This window comes from Ailuropoda melanoleuca, chromosome 13 (assembly GCF_002007445.2).
Source record: "Ailuropoda melanoleuca isolate Jingjing chromosome 13, ASM200744v2, whole genome shotgun sequence".
Taxonomy (NCBI): domain Eukaryota; kingdom Metazoa; phylum Chordata; class Mammalia; order Carnivora; family Ursidae; genus Ailuropoda; species Ailuropoda melanoleuca.
The window spans coordinates 58,665,453-58,688,514 of NC_048230.1; the positions used below are offsets into that span (position 1 = coordinate 58,665,453).

The following is a 23,062-nucleotide window of genomic DNA, read 5'->3' on the forward strand; positions in this document are numbered from 1 at the left end:
TGCAGACACGGCAGCCTCCTGCTGTTCCTTCAACAGCCTGCGCGCTCCTGCTGCAGGGCCTTTGCACCTGCCATGCCTTCTATTTCGAATGTCTTTTCCTTCCCTTTCCATTTGCCAAAAGCCTGTGGAGGCTCTGTTGTTACAATCTCCTTTGTAAAAACTGCCCCAACTGCACCTCACATCAGGACAAATAACTTGTCTCTGCTTCCCCACTTTGTGGGGCCTCTAGGACTAACCTAGGCCTGACATAATGGCCAGTCTCTTCTTTAATGCAGTAAATTGGGAAACGCAAAAGGCAGCATCTATCAGAGAATATGGCAGTTAAGAGCATAGACTCTGGACCCTAGGTTCGAACTCCGGCTCTGCTACTCATTAACTAGATGATCTCGGACAAGGTCTTGAATCTTTTTTTTTTTTTTAAAGATTTTATTTATTTATTTGACAGAGAGAGACAGCCAGCGAGAGAGGGAACACAAGCAGGGGGAGTGGGAGAGGAAGAAGCAGGCTCCTAGCGGAGGAGCCTGATGTGGGGCTCGATCCCAGAGCACGGGGATCACGCCCTGAGCCGAAGGCAGACGCTTAATGCCTGCGCCACCCAGGTGCCCCAAGGTCTTGAATCTTTTTGACCGTCAGCTTCCTATCTATACCTGAGCTATGGAACACCACTTACCACACTGGGGTATTGCAAGGATTACACGAGTCAGTACAGGTAAGGCACTCTGCAAAGTGTAGAAAATGCCACATCTGCCGTTTTTGGCGTGATTCCTACTATTATCACTATTTTGAATTCTACAGGCCCGAACTCGGTGCCTGGCACAGTAATGGTCGAATTGACCTGAGTTCACCGTCAAGAGAGGCTCACGGACGGCCAGCTCTGCAGGTGAGACAATTTAGAAACAAAGCAGAAAACTGCATTCTTCAGTCAAACCCCGCCAGCATGTCAGGACACGACGCACGCATGTGTCGCAGGGAGTGGGGGCAGGAGACAAGGGGTAGCGATGCTCAGGTTCCCATCTCCTGGGCGCTGGTGGCTGGTGTTCAAACGCCCCTTCCTGGGCTTCAGTCCCAGCCCTGCCATTTTCCAGGTATGTGATCCTGGGCGACTTACTTAGCATCAAAGCTTTCAGTTTTAGAATAATTTTAGATTACAGAAAAGTTGCGAATATAGTATAAAGAGTTCCCCTATATCCTATGCCCAGTTTTCCTTATTGTTAACATCATATATATATATATATATATACACACACACACACATATATGTGTACTTTAAAGATTTTATTTATGAGAGAGAGAGGAGGAGCAGAGGGAGAGGGACAAGCAGACTCCGTGCTAAGCGTGGAGTCTGATGTGGGGCTCGCTCTCAGGACCCAGAGATCATGACCTAAGCTGAAGCCAAGAGTCAGACGCTTAAATGGACTGAGCCATCCAGGCGTCCTAGCATCTTATATTTGTATGGTGCACCCGTCACAACTAATAAACAAAAATTACTATATTGTTATTAACTAATGTCAATTCTCTGTCTTTTTTTTAAATCACAAGTTGCCAGTGGCACTTTACTGTTTCTTTTCGACATCCTGTTCTGCAACTTCCTGGGCCCTTTTTGCCCAGGTGCCGAAGAGCCGGGCATTGGCACAGGCCATGGGAAGCCTGGCAAACACCTTGCAGTTCTCCTTTGTAGGGCTCTGGCTCTCTCCTTACGGATGTTCCGTGGGGGCATGACCCGGCCTGCCAGCCCACGCTGGCTTCTTCAGCAGAGCTGTCTCCCTCCTTGGGGGCCATGGGACTCATTTACAGGGACCATGTGGGCTTGTTCGGCCTTCGTGGATCCACTGAGATCCTGATGGTCTGTGCCACCTTCTCGTGGATGTCAGCCACCCGTGTCCCTTCCCAGCGGAAGCCCCTGCCAGCTTTGGTGGGCTACCTCATCGTGGCCCCCAAAGGGCTTGATGGGTCCCGATGCAGGGGGTGGTCGATGTGGTGTGCCGGGGCTTGCTGGGCCCTCTGTGCATCTGCCACCCCCGCTGCTTGAACCACATGGCCACCTGCCACTGCCAGTCCTTCTGGAAACAGGGCTTCAGGATCGTGCCGTCCTGGCTGGGTGCCGTGGCTGCTGCCTCCGGGCCTCCTCTGAGAGAGAACAGCCCAACTGATGTCCATTGTTTAATCAGAATTCCTTCGTTTTCTCACTCACATCCTTTTTCTCTTCCAGAATCCCAACCAGGGCATCACGCTACATTCTGTCATCTTCTCTCTTTAGGTTCCTCTGGGCTGTGATAGTTTCTCTGACTTTCCCTGGTGTTGCTAACACTTCGAAGGGGTACGAGTCAGGTGTTGGGCAGAATGTCTCTCAGTGGGGATTCGCCTGTTGTTTCTCTCATGGTTAGACTGGGGTTGTGGCTTTGGGTGAGCAGGACTGCAGAAGGAAAGTGCCATTCTCACCGCATCATGTCAAAGGTACAGCCTGTCAGCACGACTTTACCACTGCTCATGTTGACCTTGACCACCTGGCTCAGGTAGTCTCCGTCACATTTGTTCGCTGTAAAGTTCCTCTCCTCTCTTTTCCATACTGTGCTCTTTGAAAGGAAGTCACTATGCAAAGCTCACAGTTGGGATGGAGTATCTAAATAAATGATTCAGGGGGTGCCTGGGTGGCTCAGTCAGTTAAGCATCTGACTCTTGGTTTCAGCTCAGGTCCTGATCTCAAGATCCTGAGATCAAGCCCTGCATCTGGCTCTGCTCTCAGCGGGGAGTCTGCTTCAGATTCTCTCTCTCTTGCTTCTCCCTCTGTCTCCCCCCACTCAACGTGTGCGCTCTCTCTCAAATGCATAAAATTTTTCTTTTGAAGATTTTATTTATTTATTTGACATAGAGAGACACAGCGAGAGAGGGAACACCAGCAGGGAGAGGGGCAGAGGGAGAAGCAGGCTCCCCACTGATCAGGGAGCCCAATGAGGGGCTTGATCCCAGGACTCTGGGATCATGACCTGAGCTGAAGGCAGGTGCTTAATGACTGAGCCACCCAGGCACCCCTCTTTTTTTTTTTTTTTTTAAAGATTGTATTTATTTGACAGAGAGAGGGCATAAGCAGAGGGAACAGCAAGCAGAGAGAGGGAGAAGCAGGCTTCTCACGGAGCGGGAATACTTAGACTCCAACAGCATGTTCCTTGTTTGAGTAGTCAGAGTGCTCCAGCTTTGGACACTGGGAACTCTTCCAGGCAGCTCCTGTGTCCCTTTGACGTCCTCCGTCACTGTATCACTGAACCGTCGCTGGTTCCTGGGACTTCCTTGCTTTCTCACACCGGAAGATGCTCCACACGTGTTTTGTGTACTTCCTGCCCCAGCCCTAGAATCAGCCACTTCTCCAAGGAGCGCTGGTTCCTCTCCCTGGAACGTGGCCATAGAACCCAAGCTCTGGGCGCTGGGCGTGCCCATTGCTAGCAGAGTGTCAGCACGTTGGGGCTCTCTCAGGTGAAAAAGTCTCCAGTTTCTTTTTTAAAAAATGATGAAACATGGTTAAGTACTCTCACTTGCAGGTGTGTGTCAAAGCATGTGGCAGGCCTGAGAAATGGTACCGTTTATAGCCCAGATCCCTCTTTCACCAGGGGTCTGAAACCGAAGCCCAGAGAGGGCCTAAGTGGAACTTAGGTGAAGAGTCACAGGGCGCGGGTGAGACTACCTGTGGGCCTGCAGGAGCGCCCCGGCTTTCATCGGCAACGACGGCGATCCATCCGTTTGTCATATGCTCGAGGTCCATATTTAGTTTCCGGGTGATGCTCGTCTCATAAAATGTGGGGGGAGAGCATCTCATCTTTTTCTTTGCTTTGCAGTTTGTGCAAAATGGGATTTATCCTTTCCTTGAATGTTGGGCAGAATTCCTGTTAAACCCCAGCTCAGCCTGGTGCCTTTTTTGAGTACACCCTTAACTACCATTTCAATTTCTCACAGACATTGGCTTATTTATTTTTTTACATTTCCCCTTGGGTTAATTCTGGTAATTTAGATCTTCCTGCAAAGGGTCAACTTCATCTAGGTTTCAAGCTCGTTGGTGTAATATTGTACAGTATTCTCATAATTAAAAAAAAAAGAATCTCGCCTGAACCCACAGTCATGTCCCTCCTTTCATTCTGAATGTGGTTTGTCATCTCTACCTCTTTTCTCTTTCTTTTTTTCTTGTTCCAAAGGCTTATCTTCCTTCGTGGTCTTTTTGATTTTCCTGTTTTCCTAATAAAAATGTAATTTAAGGCCCGGAACATCCTTAGCTTGCATCCTGCAGGCTGGGGCGCTCAGCGTTCCCATCGTTGTTCGGTTCGGAACAGCAAGCTCAGGGACAGATACTTATCACAGCTCGCTCTGATGAAGCTGGCGACAGCTGGGGTTTCCCCAGCCTGGCCTGCTGAGGTCTGATCCCCTTACTTTCTGTCCCTGGCTGCCTGGAGACACGAATGCAGAAAGGAAATTGTTGACAAATTTGCTTTAGAAAAATGACTCTCCTTACAGGCCAGACGGACTCCCTGGTCACTCCTCCTCTTTCGAGGTGGGTGTATGTTTAAGTGGGATTGCTTCCTGAGGCCTCCAGACCAGCCCGAGAGGGGCCTGCTCCCTGGGAGGGAAACCCGGACTGTCTGTCTTGTGTTGTCTAAATGTTTAAGTTATCTGAAGAGCACCAAAGAGGCCGTGGGCCGCACTGCCTTAACGGCCGGTTGGGCTGGAAGAGCAGCTCCGCACTGACGTGGTGAACTATTATTCCCCGATTGCTGCTGCAGAACCGTAAATCAGCCGCCAGCTGTCAGGCCTGCACGTCAGGCCAGCGGCCACAGCTTGCCCAGGTTCCAGCCACTCCAGAGTCCCTCTAGCGAGATCCTTCCCGGACGCACCCCCTCCGGCCCGCCCGCCCGCCTGGCCGCTCCTGAATCCGGTGAGGGCTATTTTCAGCCAGAAAACCTTTAGGTCCGTCTTGTTGCTTACAGAGGACGCTATTCCTCCCAGAACTCTGCGGGTCTTACGCCTTCTTCGCCCCCTCGGGGCATCGCAAAACCGTGGTGAGGTCGGCTTGGCCTGGGATGAGATGTCCACGCTGTTCTTACTATGACATCTCGCTGGGCCTTGGGTTCCTCATCTGTGAAAGAGACACAGAACCGCCCCTCGCAGGGCTGTTGTGAGATCTCAGTGAGGACGTGCACGAGCGAGTTCAGTACAGGTCAGCGCTGGGCAAGTTAACATTGTGCTGCCTCAGTGTTCCCATCTAAAAATGGGGGTACGCGACCGTCTTTACTGTCGGTGGCGGTGTAAGGCCCGAATGAATGAGTGCAGGCAGGCCCTCTGGACCGCATGCGGGACGTGTCGGCTGTGACTGTGTTTATTATTCCCAGCTGTGCCCTCCACTCAGCTCCTGCCAGGGCCCGCCTCCTTCTTTCTAGAAATGCATTCAGATCCTCTACTGCTCTGCTCACCTTCCGGGTGGGGAGTGAGGCTGCTGTCGTGGTTCCTTGGGCTTCCATTGCTGTTATCTGTGTGACTTCGGTTTTGTGTCTACACCGCAGCGATGATGTGCTAACTCATGGAGGAGCTTTTGTCTGTCTTGTGTGTTTACGCCGGGAATTCCTTCTCCTTTTGCTGCCAGACCGTGCTTGTCTTTCTCCAGATGTCCAGGGTACATCAGCCCTCTCTGCTCTCTCGTTCCTTGTGACCCCATCGTCTCCAGCACTGTATTGAGTCTGGGTTTCCTGTGGGGCATCTTCTTGCCCAAGCCAGATGGCAACCACTCTCCCTGGGAGAGAGCGCGGTGAGTGAGCCCTCAGACTCCAGAGCCAGGCCGCCTGCGTCTGAATACTGCCACTGGCAACCGTGTGACTCTGGGCTGTTCACATAACCTCGCTCTCTGCACCTCAGTTTCTTCGTTTGTAAAATGGGTGCTATGGACTGAATGTCTGTGTTCCCCCCACCATTCATATGGTGAAGCCCTGAATCCCAGTGTGGCTGTCTTTGGAGATGGGGCCTCTAAGGAAGTAAATATTAAGGTTAAAGGAGGTCATAAGGGTGGGGCCCTGGTCCAACAGGATTAGTGCCCTTAAAGGAAGGGCCCTCAGAGAGCCCCCTTTCTCTGTCTCTGCACACACACTGAGGAGAGGCCACGAGAACACTGGGAGTAGGCGGCCATCTACAAGCCAGCAGGAGAGTCCTCGCCAGAAACCAGATCTGCCAGCACCTCAGTTGGGGACCTCGGAGCCTCCAGAACTGAGAAAATTCATTTCTGTTGTTCACACCCTTCGGTCTGTGGTGTTTTGTTGTGGAAGCCCAGCAGACGAAGACAATGGGGTAACGACAGTGAGAATTACACAAGTTTACACGTGCAAACTCGTCAGTGTTTGGTACAGAAGCGCTTGTAAATGTCAGCTTTCATGATGATTTTCACCATCACCACCATCACTGAAAACACAGGTTGTGTCTTACAAATTGAGCATTCTAGAGCTGCACTGACAGAACTTCCTACAATGAGGTATGTGTTCTGCTCTGTCCAGTATGACAGCCGCCAGCCACAGGCAGCTGTTCACGTTAAAATTAGTTAAAAACAGGGGCACCCGGGTGGCTCAGTTGGTTAAGTGCTGCCTTCAGCTCAGGTCATGATCCCAGGGTCTTGGGATCGAGCCCTGCATCAGCCTCCCTGCGCAGGGAGCCTGCTTCTCCCTCTCCTCCCTGCTCCTGCTCTCTCTCGCTATCTCTAGCTCTGTCTCTCCAATAAATAAATAAAATCTTTAAAAAAATTAGTTAAAATTAAATATTATAAATGTTCAGGGTCTCAGTTCCTTTTTCAAAAATGCTAGCATTCCTGCGTGGTAGGAAGCGGGATGCAGGAAAGAGAAGGACTGATTTTGAAGGCTTTTCCTCATTTCAGTCCCACATCGACCTGAGGAAGAAATGCTGACTCGGCCAAATTCAGTGCCTTGTTCAAGGTCTTAGAGCTAAGAAGGTGTGGGATGGGGATTTGAACTTGGGTCCTCCCATCTCGGGGCGGCATCCCCACTCTATCCCCAGCGCGAGGCCTCTCTGGGGAGCGGCAGCCTCCGTGGCAGTGGTTCCGGTGTCCGGCTTTCATGTGGCTGTCCTGGATTTTGTTCTGTGGAAGCCCCTTTTGTTTACTTCTCATTTTATCTTGAATCTATTCTCCTTTTCAGACGTTTAAAACCTTCCCTTCAGGGGCACCTGGATGGCTCAGTTGGGTAAGTGTCCAACTCTTGATTTCAGCTCAGGTCATGAGCTCAGGGTCGTGAGATCGAGGCCCACGTCGAGCTTGGTGCTGGGCATGGAGTCTGCTTGAGATTCCTCTGCCCCTACCCCCACCTCTAAACAAATAAAAATAAAAATAAAAGAAAACCTTCACCTCATCCTAAGCAATATCACCTATGAAATCACTGGCTTAATGTGTCAGTCATTCTCCCCGCCCCCCATACTAGTAGGAAAAAACCTGCAAGTTTAACAGTTTTTTTTTTTTCTTTTTGGTATTCAAGGAAAAGCCGGCTGCCTGAAGCCTGGGTTGTGCTGTCCACTATGTGATCTAGAAACGTGCAGCCAGCTGATGGCGGCATTTTGGGGTCACGGTTCCTCATGCGCAGGGCAGTCCACAGTGCTGGGTCATTTGCCATTCCTGGCCCTTCCTGCCAAAAGCCAGCAGCGTGTCCCCTTCCTGGGACAACCGGCACCCTCCCTCCCATTTCCAAACACCGTCCTGGCAGGATGGCCCTGCCCTCGGGTCGGGTTAAAACACACCGACAAGGATAACGAGGTTGCAAACCCCGACAGCGCCTCTCTTGGAGAAGAGATGGTTAACAACGCCCACCCTCTCCCACACACTGCGCTGGCCTTGGCTCGCGATGACCTCCGTTTCACGTCTTTCTCTTGCCCAAACTGAGAGCCTTCTTGCTGCAATCTGCAAACACTCCTCATCACACCGCCTGTAAAATCTCAGCCATTCCACAAGGTCTAGCTTTTCAAATCTATTGTTAATCAAAGTTATAGTATCTTTTTTTTTTTTTAAAGATTTTATTTATTTATTTGACAGAGACAGCCAGCGAGAGAGGGAACACAAGCAGGGGGAGTGGGAGAGGAAGAAGCAGGCTCACAGCGGAGGGGCCTGATGTGGGGCTCGATCCCATAACGCTGGGATCACGCCCTGAGCCGAAGGCAGATGCTTAACCGCTGTGCCACCCAGGCGCCCCAAAGTTATAGTATCTTGAAACAGAAATAATGAATTCTTCTTTTGAAGATTTGCATTTTTTAAGAGTGCAGGCCTTGGAGTCCAGCAAACTCCGGCTTGAATCTTGGGCTTAATCCTTACAGCTACCGTGAGCTTGGGCAATCCCTCATCCTCTCTAAACTTCAGTTTCCTCATCTGTGAAATGGGGGGCAAGAAACACAACTGGCTGCCCAGGGTTGTGCACAAATTCCTGGCACTTTTGCAGGTGATGATTCTATATGCACATAATGATAATGAAAATTATTATAAAATAATCCTAATAACCATCAGTTATGTCATGCCATTATGTTTTTTTTTTTAAAGATTTTATTTATTTATTTGACAGAGAGAGAGACAGCCAGCGAGAGAGGGAACACAGGCAGGGGGAGTGGGAGAGGAAGAAGCAGGCTCCCAGCGGAGGACCCTGATGTGGGGCTCAGTCCCAGAACGCTGGGATCACGCGCTGGGCCAAAGGCAGACGCCAAACGACTGAGCCACCCAGGCGCCCCGTGCCATTATGTTCTAGGTGCTTTATATACATGAATTCATTTAATTCTCAGAGTACTCTTATGAGGCAGGTATTATCATTACTCCCATTTTGCAGATGAGGACAGAGGCACAGAGAGGTTAAGTAACTCACTCACCTGAGGTCACACAGCTTGTAAGTGCAGAGCCGGGTTATGAACCCAGGCCATCTGGCCCCAGAATCTTTGCTCTCAACCACTGCCTCATATTGCCTCTCATAAAGGCCCACAGGACGGGAGATTTGGAGCTATCCTTTGGCTTTCCGTACCCATCAAAGTCATTTCAAAAAGTATCTATAGCATGCAGCCTGTGCGCCGGGCATTTGGGTTGAACGGGCACTTAGTGGAAGTGCCTCATGCTTCTTGTAAAGCCGGCTGCACCGGCTGCAAACGTTTCCTCCTTTCCTTGCCAATGAGGCAGAGCCCAGTGGCCCCTGAAGCCGAGTGGGGACAGGCAGAGTCTCAGGGGGTCCAGGAACCACCACTCAGGGGTCCGCTCCCAGGTCTGGATCTGGACTTGCTCCTAGCGACTCCCCCCTCTCAGGGTTATTTGCGAGGCGTGATGGAGACCGTTCACTGCTCTGGGTTTCCAGGGGCAGAGGACAAAGGACGGTCAACCTGCAGGTCTGGTTACAAATGGCACAAGCTTTGCTGTCACTGTGGAGTGCTTAGTCCGGGCCAGGCACCTGGTGTGCCGCGCATGGCAGCCTCGTGCCGCGGAGGAGCTGGGCTTTACACACTCCATCTCGGATCTTACAACAACCTACAAGATAGGTTTTCATCCTCGTTTTACAGAAGAGGAAACTGAGGCCCAGAACGTTGAAGTCACACTGTGTCGAAGATCATTCAGCAGGCAGCAAAATGGGGTTCACACCAAAGTCTGACTTCAGTGCCTGTACTTCCACAGCCGCCTTCCTGGTCGGGTGTTTGCTCTGTTTCCCGTTCATTCTGGGGTGGATGGAGGAGAAGAAGTCTCTCTCTGCCGCAGGAAGTTCCTGCTGTCACCCAGCCTTTGGACAGGTGGAGACCACAGCTGCGTGACTGCCGGGGCCTCCCAGCTGCGGATGCCGCCTGCGGGTGCTCTTGTCCCCAGCAGGGATGAGTGTGGGGGCGGGGAGCTCTCAGGACTCTGCTTTCTTCCTGCCACTGGCAACACATCGAACCAGCCCAGTGGGCAACCCACGCTCCCCGCCTTCCAGCTACACCTGCAGGGTGTCTGGCCCTGGGCAGAGAGCTCTGGGGGCTCCTATTCACTCCAAAATTTTTTTTTCTTTTNTTTTTTTTTAAAGATTTTATTTATTTATTTGACAGAGAGAGAGACAGCCAGCAAGAGAGGAAACACAAGCAGGGGGAGTGGGAGAGGAAGAAGCAGGCTCCCAGTGGAGCAAGGAGCCCGATGCAGGGCTTAAACCCAGGACCCTGGGATCACGCCCTGGGCTGAAGGCAGACGCTTAACGACTGAGCCACCCAGGCGCCCTACATGCCAACATTTCTTTTCACAAAGGAGCTGGGTTCTTTTTTTTTTTTTTCTCAATAGGTTTTTTTTAAATTTTATTTTATTATATTATGTTAATCACCATACAGTACATCCCCAGATTCCGATGTAAAGTTTGATGCTTCATTAGTTGCGTATAACACCCAGTGCACCATGCAATACGTGCCCTCCTTACTACCCATCACCAGTCTATCCCATTCCCCCACCCCCTCCCCTCTGAAGTCTTCAGTTTGTTTCTCATAGTCCATAGTCTCTCATGTTTCATTCCCCCTTCTGATTACCCCCCTTTTCTTTATCCCTTTCTTCCCCTACCGATCCTCCTAGTTCTTATGTTCCATAGATGAGAGAAATCATATGATAATTGTCTTTCTCTGCTTGACTTATTTCACTTAGCATTATCTCCTCCAGTGCCGTCCATGTTGCAGCAAATGTTGAGAATTCGTTCTTTCTGATAGCTGAGTAATATTCCATTGTATATATGGACCACAGCTTCTTAATCCAGTCATCTGTTGAAGGGCATCTCGGCTCCTTCCATGATTTGGCTATTGTGGACAATGCAGCTATGAACATTGGGGTGCATATGGCCCTTCTCTTTACTACGTCTGTATCTTTGGGGTAAACACCCAGTAGTGCAATGGCTGGGTCATAGGGTAGTTCAATTTTTAACTTTTTAAGGGACCTCCACACTGTTTTCCAGAGTGGCTGTACCAACTTGCATTCCCACCAACAATGTAGGAGGGATCCCCTTTCTCCACATCCTCTCCAACAATTGTTGTTTCTTGCCTTGTCTATCTTTGCCATTCTAACTGGCGTAAGGTGGTATCTCTGTGGTTTTGATTTGAATTTCCCTGATGGCTAATGATTTTGAACATTTTTTCATGTGTCTGTTAAGGAGCTGGGTTCTAATTCAGCTCCAAGTTCACTTTCTTTTGCCTTCTCTTGGTTTTATTGGGTTTACGGGGGGAGGGGGGTAGAAAAAGAGACTAAACTCTTGCATCTCCCAAAGCTGCCAGGCTTCATATTGGGGCAAATCCTCACCCCAGGGGAACGGGACGTTCCCACCACCCACTCTAGAGACGTCTACTTGCGCACGCACGTATGTTGCATTCGATTTCAGGGGTTCACGTACCCTTACTAGATGGAGTGGGACCTGACCAATCACTCTTGAGCTATAAATTCTGCAAGCCAGATTTCATCTCTAAGTTGCTGAAGTGCCTGGCTGGTACTTCTGATATGCATTTTCATCTAAGAAGGTGAAATAAGTTAACAAAACATCTGTCTGCAGGAGTATTAACTTCTGCTGTGTTGTATGTTCCCCAAACATATCAATCCGTGTCTTGCCTCTTTACCTTTGCACCTGCTGTTCCCTGGCCTGGGAATACTCTTCTCCCACCTGTCTCTCTCCTCTATACCTCCCCAACCCCCCAGCAAATCCTTACGCTTTCTTTAATACCCAAGCATCTCCTCCTCTTTGATGCTTCGCGTGTTCCCCTCATCCCAACCAGGACCACTTAATCACTTCCTCCTTTGGGCTTCTGCGGAGCCACCTTGGGAATGTCCAGCAGAGCAGTCCTAGCCCACCTGTCCTCTGATGGCGTGGTACATGTGTGTCCCTTACCAGAAGGCAGGCTCCTCAGGGACAGGGGCCATACCTGGCTCATTTCTGTGACTAGAGCCTCTGGTCCATAAAAGATGGGCAGCAGAAGTTAATGGGAGGAATACAAGATAGAAGGACAAGATGGAAGGAAGAAGGAAGGAAAGCTAGGTGGATGGATGGAAGAAAGGAAGGGAGGAAGGCTGGAGAGAGGGAAGGAAGCTAGGGAATACGTGGAAAGAAGGAAGGTGGAAAATACATGGATAGGAAGATGGATGAATGGACAGCTGGATGAATGAATGTGGGGGGAGGAAAAATGGATGGATGGATGGAAAAAAGGCTAGGTGGAGGATAATGATGGGCTGGAAATATAAGTGGATGGATGGAGGGAGGGAACAAAGGATGGATAAAGGAACAAAGAATGGAAAGAAGGAAAAAGGAAGGGAGGGAGAGAAAAGGAAAGAACAGATGGACGAGGTTCTGGGGGGAGGGCGGGGAGAGAGATCATGCAAGCTACGGCAGAAGCAGGGGAAAGAGGGAAGACCGGGAAAAGTGAGGCCAGGACTTTCTCTAATGCGGACCTGCCACGCTGTTTTCACCCTAGGGCCATGTTGACTGGCATTTCCTCCCCTGCAGCCTGAGCCTGGAACTCAAAGCCAAGAGAGCTGTGTTCCCCGGAGTCTCCGCTCAGCTGGGAGGGAGGCCGCAGGGCTGGGTCCAGCATCAGCTTTGGCTGTGACTTCTACAGCCCTCTAGGAAGTGGCAGCTTGGGAGGCTCCCCACGAAAGGGCTTTCAGGGTGAGCGCAGTTCCGTGAGCCTGGAGGATGGTCTCCCCAGGTCTTAAGCCGTAGGCATGCACCCTGCCCTGCAACCCAGCCAACATTTTGGACGAGGGGTCCCCTGCCCCAGCTTCTAAGCAGCTCCCGCACGAAGGCGAGGTGGCCCGGAGCGGGGAGCTGGTTGGTGGTATTTCTGCCCAAGCTCCAGCGGCTGGAGTCACGATCTCTGCCATATCTCTGTATTGCGTGCACTGCTTTTGAATCACTGTGGAATCAGGAGGGGGGCAAGCTAGTTGTGTTTTTCTACCTCGTAGTAAAATAAACATCTAATGATTTAAACGAAACGGTTTGCTTGGTACCGTGAAGCTCCCCTGCCCAGCCCCGGGGCAAGGCTTTCATCCTCTCCCATCGTCATTACAACCCTGGAAGCTCAGGGCTTTTCTTCCACCTGTTGAGCAGGTGAGGGAACTGAGGCTAAAGGAGAGGGAGACAACTGCCCCGGGCTCTGGGCTCCGGGCCAGGCACGGGTGGAGCCAGGACTCCAAGGCAGGTGGAACGGATTAGAAGGTGCTTGCCCCCAGCTCAGGACAAGTGTCCTGGAGAGCCTGAGATATAGCTGAACTTGGCACCTACCCTGTCTCTGGATTCTTCCCCGTGAGAGCTTTCACATGGGGGACTGCGCGCCTGACTTGACCAAACTCAGATACTCGCTTCCACCCTTACCCCCTTCAGCCAGAGGGAGCCTCGGAACGGAAGTCAGATGCTGGTGCCATCCTGCTTAAAACCCTCCAGTGGCTTCCTGTCACCCTGAGAAGATTCTCCAAAGCCTCCGGATGGCCCAGAGCCCCACGTGATCTGCCCCCAGCTCCCACTCCCACTGCCCAGCACAATCCTCCCTGCTCGGGCGACAGCCTCCCTGTTTCTGGAACCTGCCAACCTGGACCATGCTCAGGGCCTCTGCCTTGCTCTTCTGTCTGGCACGTTCCCTGCCCGGATACCCGCACGGCCCGCTCCCTCACCTCCTGCAGCTGTCTGCTCACGTGTGGCAGAAACCCTACCTGGTGGTATCAAATGAAACGACAGCCTCGTGACCGTCTCCTCCCGGACTCTGCTGGTCTCTCTTCGGGGCACTTTATCTGACGTGACCTCTTCAGGTGTTTCTGGTCCGCTTCCCCAGCGGAAGGCCTGGGCTTTGAGGGCGGGGACCTGCTGCAGACCGTCTGCCACCGAAGCCACAGCGCTCGGGGGAGGGCCTGGCAGACACTGAGTTTGCCCGAGGTCGCTGCTGCTTGCCAGAGCGAACTCCCTTATTTACAGGTGGCCCTACAGGCTCAGAGCGGAGAGGGGGTCTTCGGACTTTGGCCCCTAAAACCCCGCCATCCATGCAGGGGCTGGCCTCGCTGGCCTCGGGCAGGCCAAGCCCCTCTCCCGAATCCCACAGTCTCCCCGGGGAGCCCCCGGAGGCTGCCCCTGGGATGTGGATAAGGGCTCCCGGCACCAGCAGGCACACCGTTTTCACTTGTGTGAGTCTTCACTTGATCTTGTACCATGGTTTCAATTCTGCTGAGGTGCCTTGGGGGCTTCTGGCACTGGGGACATTTTTGAAAAACATTTAGGGAACAAAACCAAACTGGCTTCCCTGAGTAGCTCCAGCTGGGAATTAAGTCCTTTGCCAAGGGGTGTGACTTCCACGTCGGGGCCAATGAGGAACAGCGGAGGGGGAAGACTAAAGACATTGCCTTGAAACACAAACTCAGTCCGGCAAAATGCCTGGCTCTGAGCCTCAGGTTCAACTCGCATCGATAAAGTGCCCACTACGTGTCTGGTGTTTTTACTGTGTGGGACTTCAAACTCTTATCTCTGCCTGTCAGTTTGGCATCTTCCCTGGGGTGTTGCAGACACCTCAAACCCCACGCGTCCTTGACAGAAGGATAGGTTTCCCCACTGCATTCCCACATCTGCTCTGTCTGCCCATCTCAGAGGATGGCATTGTCACCCTGGTCAGGCCAAGTGCCACCCCCCGACCCCTCTCTCCCCCTCATCCCCCCATCCAACCCCTCAGGAGCCCTCTTGGCTTTACTGCCATCCCAAAGCCTACATCCTACCACCTTGATCCAACCCAGCTTTCTCCTCTTGCTTGGACAACCACAATAATCTCTTTGCTGGTTTCCCAACCTCCACCCTTCCCTCCTATTGCCCATTCCCCATGCAGCAGCCAGAGCAGTCCTTTTAAAACATAAACTAGATCATGCAGGTTTTCCTGTTCAATGCTCCCTGGCCCCATGGTTGTCCACAGCACTTAGAATAAACTCTGATGTCCCTGGCCCGTGTCTGACCCATACCTCCCTCTCCAGACTCATTCATCCCAGTCGCCCCTGTGCTTTCACTGATTCACTACAGTCACTGTGGCCTTCACACGCTTCCCACCGCAGGGCCTTTGCATGTGCCGGTCCCACGTCTCTAGATCTCCACCTGGCTAGCTGCTGTCATCCTTCAAGCCTTGGCTCGAGCATCACCTCCTCGAGAGGCCTCACCTGACTCCCTCAAGAATGCTGACTCCCCCACCCCCTCTGCCATCACTCACTATCACATCTCATTGTTTTATATTCTTCAGGACCTTTGCATTAAGTGAACTTTCTCATTTATGGATTTGTTTGGCCGTTTACTGCTGAGGCCCTGGGGATTGAGGGTGACACAGCTGGGGTTCCTACCCTCATGGAGCCAACATTTCAAGGAGGAGATCTTGAGAGACTAAATCTACCCTGGACTTTTCAATTATAAGAGCCAATAATTTCCTTTCATTTGTTAAAGCCAGTCAGGTTTTCTTATTTGCAATCAGCCGACTCTTTATTACATTAGGCTCCATATATACTTGCTGAATCCAACTGCCATGTTTGTTTTGCTCGTTGGTTCTCTCCCTCCCTTCCTTCTCCCTCTTTTTCCCCAAGACATGAGAGGTCATTGTAAAGGGGACCCGTACGTTGGATCTGGCTGAAGGGACAGTCCTGGGCTTGATGTTCACAGAACCACCCACCACACCAACGTTCTCTTTTGTTCTCAGTGAGTTTCTTTGTAGACCCTCTCTTTGATTCCTCAGAAAGTTGAAAACAGAGCTACCCTACGACCCAGCAATCGCACTACTGGGTGTTTACCCCAAAGATACAAAGGCAGTGATCCGAAGGGGCACCTGCACCCCAATGTTCACAGCAGCAATGTCCACAATAGCCAAACTATGCAAAGAGCCCAGATGTCCATTGAAGAGGAATGGATAAAGAAGATGTGGTCTGTATACACAATGGAATACTACTGAGCCATCAAAAAATGAAATCTTGCCATTTGCAACAACACGGGTAGAACTAGAGGGTATTATGCTAAGCGAAATAAGTCAATCAGAGAAGGGCAAATATATGATCTCACTCGTGGAATTTAAGAAACAAAACACAGGATCATAGGGGAAGGGAGGGAAAAATAAAACAAGATGAAATCAGAAAGGAAGACAAACTGTAAGAAACTCTTAATCCTAGGAAATAAACAGGGTTGCTGGAGGGAAGGGGGGGGATGGGGTAACTGGGTAATGGACATTAAGGAGGGCACGGGGTGTAATATTAGAGCACCGGTGTTACATACACCTGCTGAATCACTGACCTCTACCTCTGAACCTAATAATACATTATGTGTTAATTAATGGATTTCAAGATGTTGGGCAGAGAACATCAATTCCACTTCACAGATAGAAAGGCTGAGGCCCAAATGGCTTGCCTAGGCTGGACACAACACAAGAGTCATCATTTTAGCTAGGGTTTCCTCCTCTGGAAGTCTAGGGCCGCAGACCAGAAAGGAAAACCTGTATTCCCTCCTGATGATACATATTAGTCATGCTCTGGGCCAACAAGCCCAGATCTGAATTCTTAGCCCTCAGATTTCTACTTCACAGGCTAGTCCCAGGGATTTTTGATTCCAGGAAAAGATATTCCTGCTAAGATAAACAGGTCTGTTCTTTCATACACAGTATAATTTTAGGTTACCTTCATTTTTCAATCTGGTAAGCCAAAAATGCAAATACAATTTACAAAGCCATTAGATCCCCACATTAATCCTCTTATCAGCCGAAAAACCCCTTCTCACCTTGGAGAAAGCTGCTTGCTCTTTCATAAGGGGTAAATCGTGCATTGTATTTCCCTCCTTGCTTTGGCTACCAGGGAGCTCATAGAGATTAGCTCTGAACTTCACTGTAGTAGTTGGCCAGAGCTAGGTTTTTTGGTACAGTGCCTTATCCTTACTTGTTAACTTTGCTTTCTATTCCTTTGCCTTAACAGTTCAATTTTAAATATGTTTTCCATTTGAAATTCTTTTCAAATCTTTCTGCCATAGGCTGGGTATAAACAAAGGAATTAAATTGATTTCTGACGCTGCCCCCCGCCCCCGCCCGCCCTTTTCCTATCTCTTTTGCCACTTGCTTCGGGGCACAGGGGCAGACACTAAATAAGCAGCAGTCCCTCTGCTTGCTCTCTCTTTCCATAAAACATGTTTTCAGGGGAATGTAAATTGTTTTTAAAAGCTTCCATCCTGGCCCACTGCTAATTATTACTGACCCAGGAGAATCTGTACTAATTTGCCTTAATAAACTTATTAAATAGTAAATTTCAGGAGGAAGAGACGACACAGCCTTTATTGGATTAGCAAAACGGCCAGTGGACATCACCACCAGAGCGGAGAGAAGCCCATTGGCCACATGGGGAAGCTGGGGAGATCAGCTGGCCAAGTGTGTTTTCAATAAACTGTCGCTGGCCATGGTTTTGTGCCTTCTTGGGGGTTGTCAGCAAAAGTTTCTAGCCTCCAAAGGAAGAAGGAGAAACAGAAAAGAGAAAAGGCAGTGTCTCTTCCCCCGAACCCGACGCAGGTCATTAAACACGGTGACTACAACACGGAACGGGGGTAAGGGGGCAATGCCAAACCTCCAGGTCGTTGAAGAACAGATGTGTATCTGCAAGGTTGAAGATCATTTCTTCCATCATCAGGCCGATGCGCACCGACGTCGTGGTGTCCTGGTTGAAAGAAAGGACAGAGTCACCTGCCAGTGGGGTCTCTCTCTCCCATCCTTCCCCCCGCCCATTGAAAGGCAGTCATGGTCATTCCTGACAGGCTCCCACACGGCCTCAGCTGTGTCTCCATGTGGGGTCAGGGTGATGATGCTGGATGGCTCCTGAGATTTCACTACTAGGTGTCCCCCGTTTTTATCTGCCTCTCCCCCAAATGCCCCTACAACTGCAACTGTGCTCAGCATCGCCAGATCCAGGAATGGCAGCAAGAAAGGAGGGCCCCTCCCAGCCTTTCCGCTTCCAGGGAGGCCTGGAAGACTGCAGGGAAGCGGCGTAGACTAGGAAGAACCCACCGGGAGAGCGGACATGTCGGTTCTCTCTTCACTACAATCTCTCTGTGGATGCTGTTGTACTCCTCCCAATACATGCGATACCACTGTTATCTCACAAGAGGATTAATTATAAAAACAAGTACACAAACAAAACCCCATCGTGGTCCATCCATACCTCGGAAAACGAGGCCGCCATTAAAAAAGTCAAGTCATGTGAGAGTTACTGATGGGAAACTCTCACCAAGATAGGAAGTAACAAAAGCAAGTTGCACCACAGTAGAACGTGTGAAAGCCAACTGTGCAACAAAAGGGTCTCTTCTCTGTCCTCTGTCCCATACACAGGCTTGCAGCAGACATCCCATAGGACGATCCACACTGGGGGCTGGCACGCTACACCCACGGGCCCCGTCTGGCCTGCTGCCTGTCTGTGTATGGCTCGTGAGCTAGGAGCGACTTTCCACTTCTTTTTTTTTTTTTTTTTTTTGAGAGAGCACACGTGCGTGCCTGCAAGTGGGGGGAGGGGCAGAGGGAGAGAGAATTTTTAGCAGGCTCCACACCCAGCATGCAGCCCAATGTAGGGCTTGATCCCATGACCCTGAGGTCAGGACCTGAGCCGAAATCAAGAGTTGGACACTCAACCAACCAAGCTACCCAGGATCCCTGACTTTTTACATCTTTTTTAAAAAAAGATTTTATTTATTTATTTGACACAGAGAGAGACAGCCAGCGAGAGAGGGAACAGAAGCAGGGGGAGTGGGAGAGGAAGAAGCAGGCTCCCAGTGGAGGAGCCTGATGTGGGGCTCGATCGCAGGACCCTGGGATCATGCCCTGAGCCGAAGGCAGATGCTTAACGACTGAGCCACCCAGGCGCCCCTACATTTTTAAACAGTGTATTGTCTATGGTTGCTTCTGTGCTTTGAAGGCAGAGGTGAGGAGGAGCCACAGAGACCCTGTGTCTTGCAAAACCTAAAATATTTACTATCTGGCTCTTTGCAGGAAAGGTCTGCCAACCCCTGATAAATACCCTGCCTGTTGAACTCAGATGAGACCATGTGACTTGCATTGGGCAATGATATGTGAGCAGAAGTTATGTTTGATTTCTGGTCCGAAGCTTTAAGAGCAAGTGCGTGGTTGGTCCTGCTCTCTCCTCCCACTTCGCAAGACTAAATGTTCCGGAGAAAAGAGAATGCGGGTCAGAGCTGCAACAGACCAGAACGGGCATGTACCATAAAAGAGAAGTAGCTGATGTTTGGGGGATGTTTGTTACTGCAGCATAACCTCACCTATCCTAACTAATACACGTGAAAAGTACTTGCCACGATGGTTCTCGGTTCCAGCCTCACACTGTAATGATCAGGAGCAGGTAACAATCCTGATGCTCAGGCCCTCCCCCAGGCCCGTAAAATCAATTTCTGAGGATGCGGTCCAGGCATTAGGAATTCTGAAATCTCTCCACCCACCCAATTTCCATGTGCAGCCAAGGTTAAGAACCCCTGGTCTAAAAGGATATACAACACTTGGTAATATTCCAGGTTACTATCTATTAAGTGCTTTCTCTGTGCCATTGTATAAATTACCTCATTTACTTAACTCATTTAATTCCCACAAGGACTTATGAGTTAGGTGTTATTATTTTTCCACTTTACAGATGAGAAAACTGAGACCCAAAACGGTTAGGTAACTTGCTCGAGGCCCTGCAGCTAGTGAGTGCTGGGATTTGAACCCAGGTCGTGTGGCCTGGAGCAGCACTGCTTGTGAGGAGGGCTTGGAGGGGCTGGGGTGACAGGGGGCATGGAGGTGACCTTGTACTGTGACTCTGTATATGTCTTTTCCTGCTTGAATTTTTCACCGGGAGGCCATCTTACTTCTATTATAAAAATAATTAACAACATAAACCCTTCTTGACCCTGAAAAAAAAAGGGGGGGGGAACTGTAGCTGGTGATCTCAGCTTCACACACACAACTGTGAAGAAATCAAGCCCAGAAACACAGCCATTAGGTGAAACACCTCATTAGGGCCCCAAAAGCCAAAGCTTAGCACTCTGGGTCCTGGCTGGAAGGCGGCAGGGTAGAGAACTCAGTGAAAAATGAAGAAAAAATGAGGAAAACACATGTTTCAGGGCCAAGCAGGGAATCAGTGTGTGACCCAGGAAAGGGTTTTGGGGGTGTTTCCATACATTACTCACCCCCGAACCATTTCACCCCTGCATGATCGCACGTTCCTTCTTGGCGAGGCCGTGCACCTAACCACGGATGAGCAGCCCTCTGCACGCTAGACAAGAAGCGAGAAGCTGCCGGCCACACTCATCCACGGAAAGGATTTATGTAGAAAAATGTCAACTCCCAGGTCAGCGCATAAAACAGGAAAAGCAATTACTGTATACGGAATGGTCTGTCTGTGAAAAGTATTTTGTGTAGCTAGAGGGTGGCAAATACTCAGTATTGATACAGCTGAAATTGCTTGTGTCTTATCGATACCGGCAGGATGTGGGGAGGAAGTCTGCATGTGTGTGATGGGGGCCAGGGTGAGGAAAGAGAGCCTAATTCTCATCTTCTGGTTTGGGAAGCCAGGGAGCATGCCTAAAATGGAAAAAAAAAATCAAGAAGTAATAACATAAGCAGGTTACTTAGAAATTTGGAGGTAAGTCCCCAAAAAATCAGCAAAGGTTGAAAGTTGTTGCCTGTGGGTAGAAAGAAACAGTGTGTGGAGTCCACTGGGGACTGCAGTTTCTCTTAACGCTTTCCTTTGTAGAACTATATGAGTTTTAAACTATATGCATATATTTCCTGGATTAAAAAAAGACTAAATTAAAAATGAAAGGCAACACACTTAGTAATTCCACTTCCCATTATCTACGCTAGAGAAAAACCCATACAGAGGAACGAGGGACATGTGAAAAGGTGTTCATTAGAGAATTGTTTTTTTTTTTTTTTANAAAAGCCAAAGCTTAGCACTCTGGGTCCTGGCTGGAAGGCGGCAGGGTAGAGAACTCAGTGAAAAATGAAGAAAAAATGAGGAAAACACATGTTTCAGGGCCAAGCAGGGAATCAGTGTGTGACCCAGGAAAGGGTTTTGGGGGTGTTTCCATACATTACTCACCCCCGAACCATTTCACCCCTGCATGATCGCACGTTCCTTCTTGGCGAGGCCGTGCACCTAACCACGGATGAGCAGCCCTCTGCACGCTAGACAAGAAGCGAGAAGCTGCCGGCTACACTCATCCACGGAAAGGATTTATGTAGAAAAATGTCAACTCCCAGGTCAGCGCATAAAACAGGAAAAGCAATTACTGTATACGGAATGGTCTGTCTGTGAAAAGTATTTTGTGTAGCTAGAGGGTGGCAAATACTCAGTATTGATACAGCTGAAATTGCTTGTGTCTTATCGATACCGGCAGGATGTGGGGAGGAAGTCTGCATGTGTGTGATGGGGGCCAGGGTGAGGAAAGAGAGCCTAATTCTCATCTTCTGGTTTGGGAAGCCAGGGAGCATGCCTAAAACGGAAAAAAAAAAATCAAGAAGTAATAACATAAGCAGGTTACTTAGAAATTTGGAGGTAAGTCCCCAAAAAATCAGCAAAGGTTGAAAGTTGTTGCCTGTGGGTAGAAAGAAACAGTGTGTGGAGTCCACTGGGGACTGCAGTTTCTCTTAACACTTTCCTTTGTAGAACTATATGAGTTTTAAACTATATGCATATATTTCCTGGATTAAAAAAAGACTAAATTAAAAATGAAAGGCAACACACTTAGTAATTCCACTTCCCATTATCTATGCTAGAGAAAAACCCATACAGAGGAACGAGGGACATGTGAAAAGGTGTTCATTAGAGAATTGTTTTTTTTTTTTTTAAAGATTTTATTTATTTATTTGACAGAGAAAGAGACAGCCAGCGAGAAAGGGAACACAAGCAGGGGGAGTGGGAGAGGAAGAAGCAGGCTCATAGCGGAGGAGCCTGATGTGGGGCTCGATCCCATAACGCCGGGATCACGCCCTGAGCTGAAGGCAGACGCTTAACTGCTGTGCCACCCAGGCGCCCCTCATTACAGAATTGTTTGTAAATACCAAAAGACTGAACAATTTAGCTGTCTGGCCAAAGGTTACTACAGAAATAAAATGTAGTATATTCATTCGGCGGAAAACTAAATTCAATTGAAAGAAATGAACCACATTTCCACGTATTAATATGGACATGTCAAAAAAATAATATCAAGTGAAAGTAACAGTTTTCTGAAAGTTATATACTGCACATTATTAACATTTACTAGAAACACATACAGTGCTACCACATATTTTCCATAGGCACTTATATATTTATAAATATCTGAAAGGATGTACCCAGAGTCAGAACAGTAATTACTTCTGGAAGGCAGAGATGAGGGGACAGGAATTAGAAGGATGAAAGTGAACTTCAGCATGAGCTAGAATATTCTAAAATGTTTTGAAAGAGAAGGGATTCACAAACTCATAATTGAAAATTAAAACAAAATTTTGATACTCATCATATAATTGAAAATTAAAACAAAATTTTGAGGTGCCTGGCTGGCTCATTTGTAGTGTGAGACTCTTGATCTCGGGGTTGTATGTTCGAGCCCCGCGTTGGGTGTAGGGTTTACTTAAAGATAAAATCTTTAAAAAAAATTCAAACAAAATTTTAAAGATGCCCAGATGTTTCTGAGGAGAACCTTTAGAATACTGATCTACTCCTTGAGAATTCTCATTGTTTCAGGTTTTCCTAAAATCTGCCTGCATGATGCCTTGGAGAGTGTTCTGAACTCCATAGGTGTTACCTTTTTTCAAGGAATTTGATAAAAACTGGCTGAAAGAGGTGGAAAAGTCTGGAATAGCCCAACTGTCCCAGGAGCTAAGTAACACAGAGTGTGACCCTGAGCCTGACCATTTTATCCAAGTAGAAAATGTTTTTCCAGGATTGCAAAGACTGAGAAACTAAGGGAATATAATGGGTGGAGACTCAGTGGTAATTAACATGAAACACATCCACAGTGAGGGCAAGGGAAAGCCACTGGCTTTGTCTCACCCTGATGCGAATCCATTCTTTTTTTTTTTTTTT

At 49.3% G+C, this 23,062-nt stretch overlaps 1 protein-coding gene and 1 pseudogene across 1 annotated transcript in view; both read right to left on the reverse strand.

The window, feature by feature from the left end:
* EYA2 (EYA transcriptional coactivator and phosphatase 2) overlaps positions 1 to 23,062 on the reverse strand; it is a 211,271-nt gene that overhangs the window by 38,691 nt on the left and 149,518 nt on the right. Inside the window, exon 10 of the mRNA XM_034641397.1 lies at positions 17,579 to 17,668. Within this exon, the coding sequence (XP_034497288.1) occupies positions 17,579 to 17,668 (90 nt within the window). The remainder of the gene's footprint in view (positions 1 to 17,578; positions 17,669 to 23,062) is intronic.
* Positions 1,554 to 2,489, reverse strand: LOC117795545 (annotated as a pseudogene).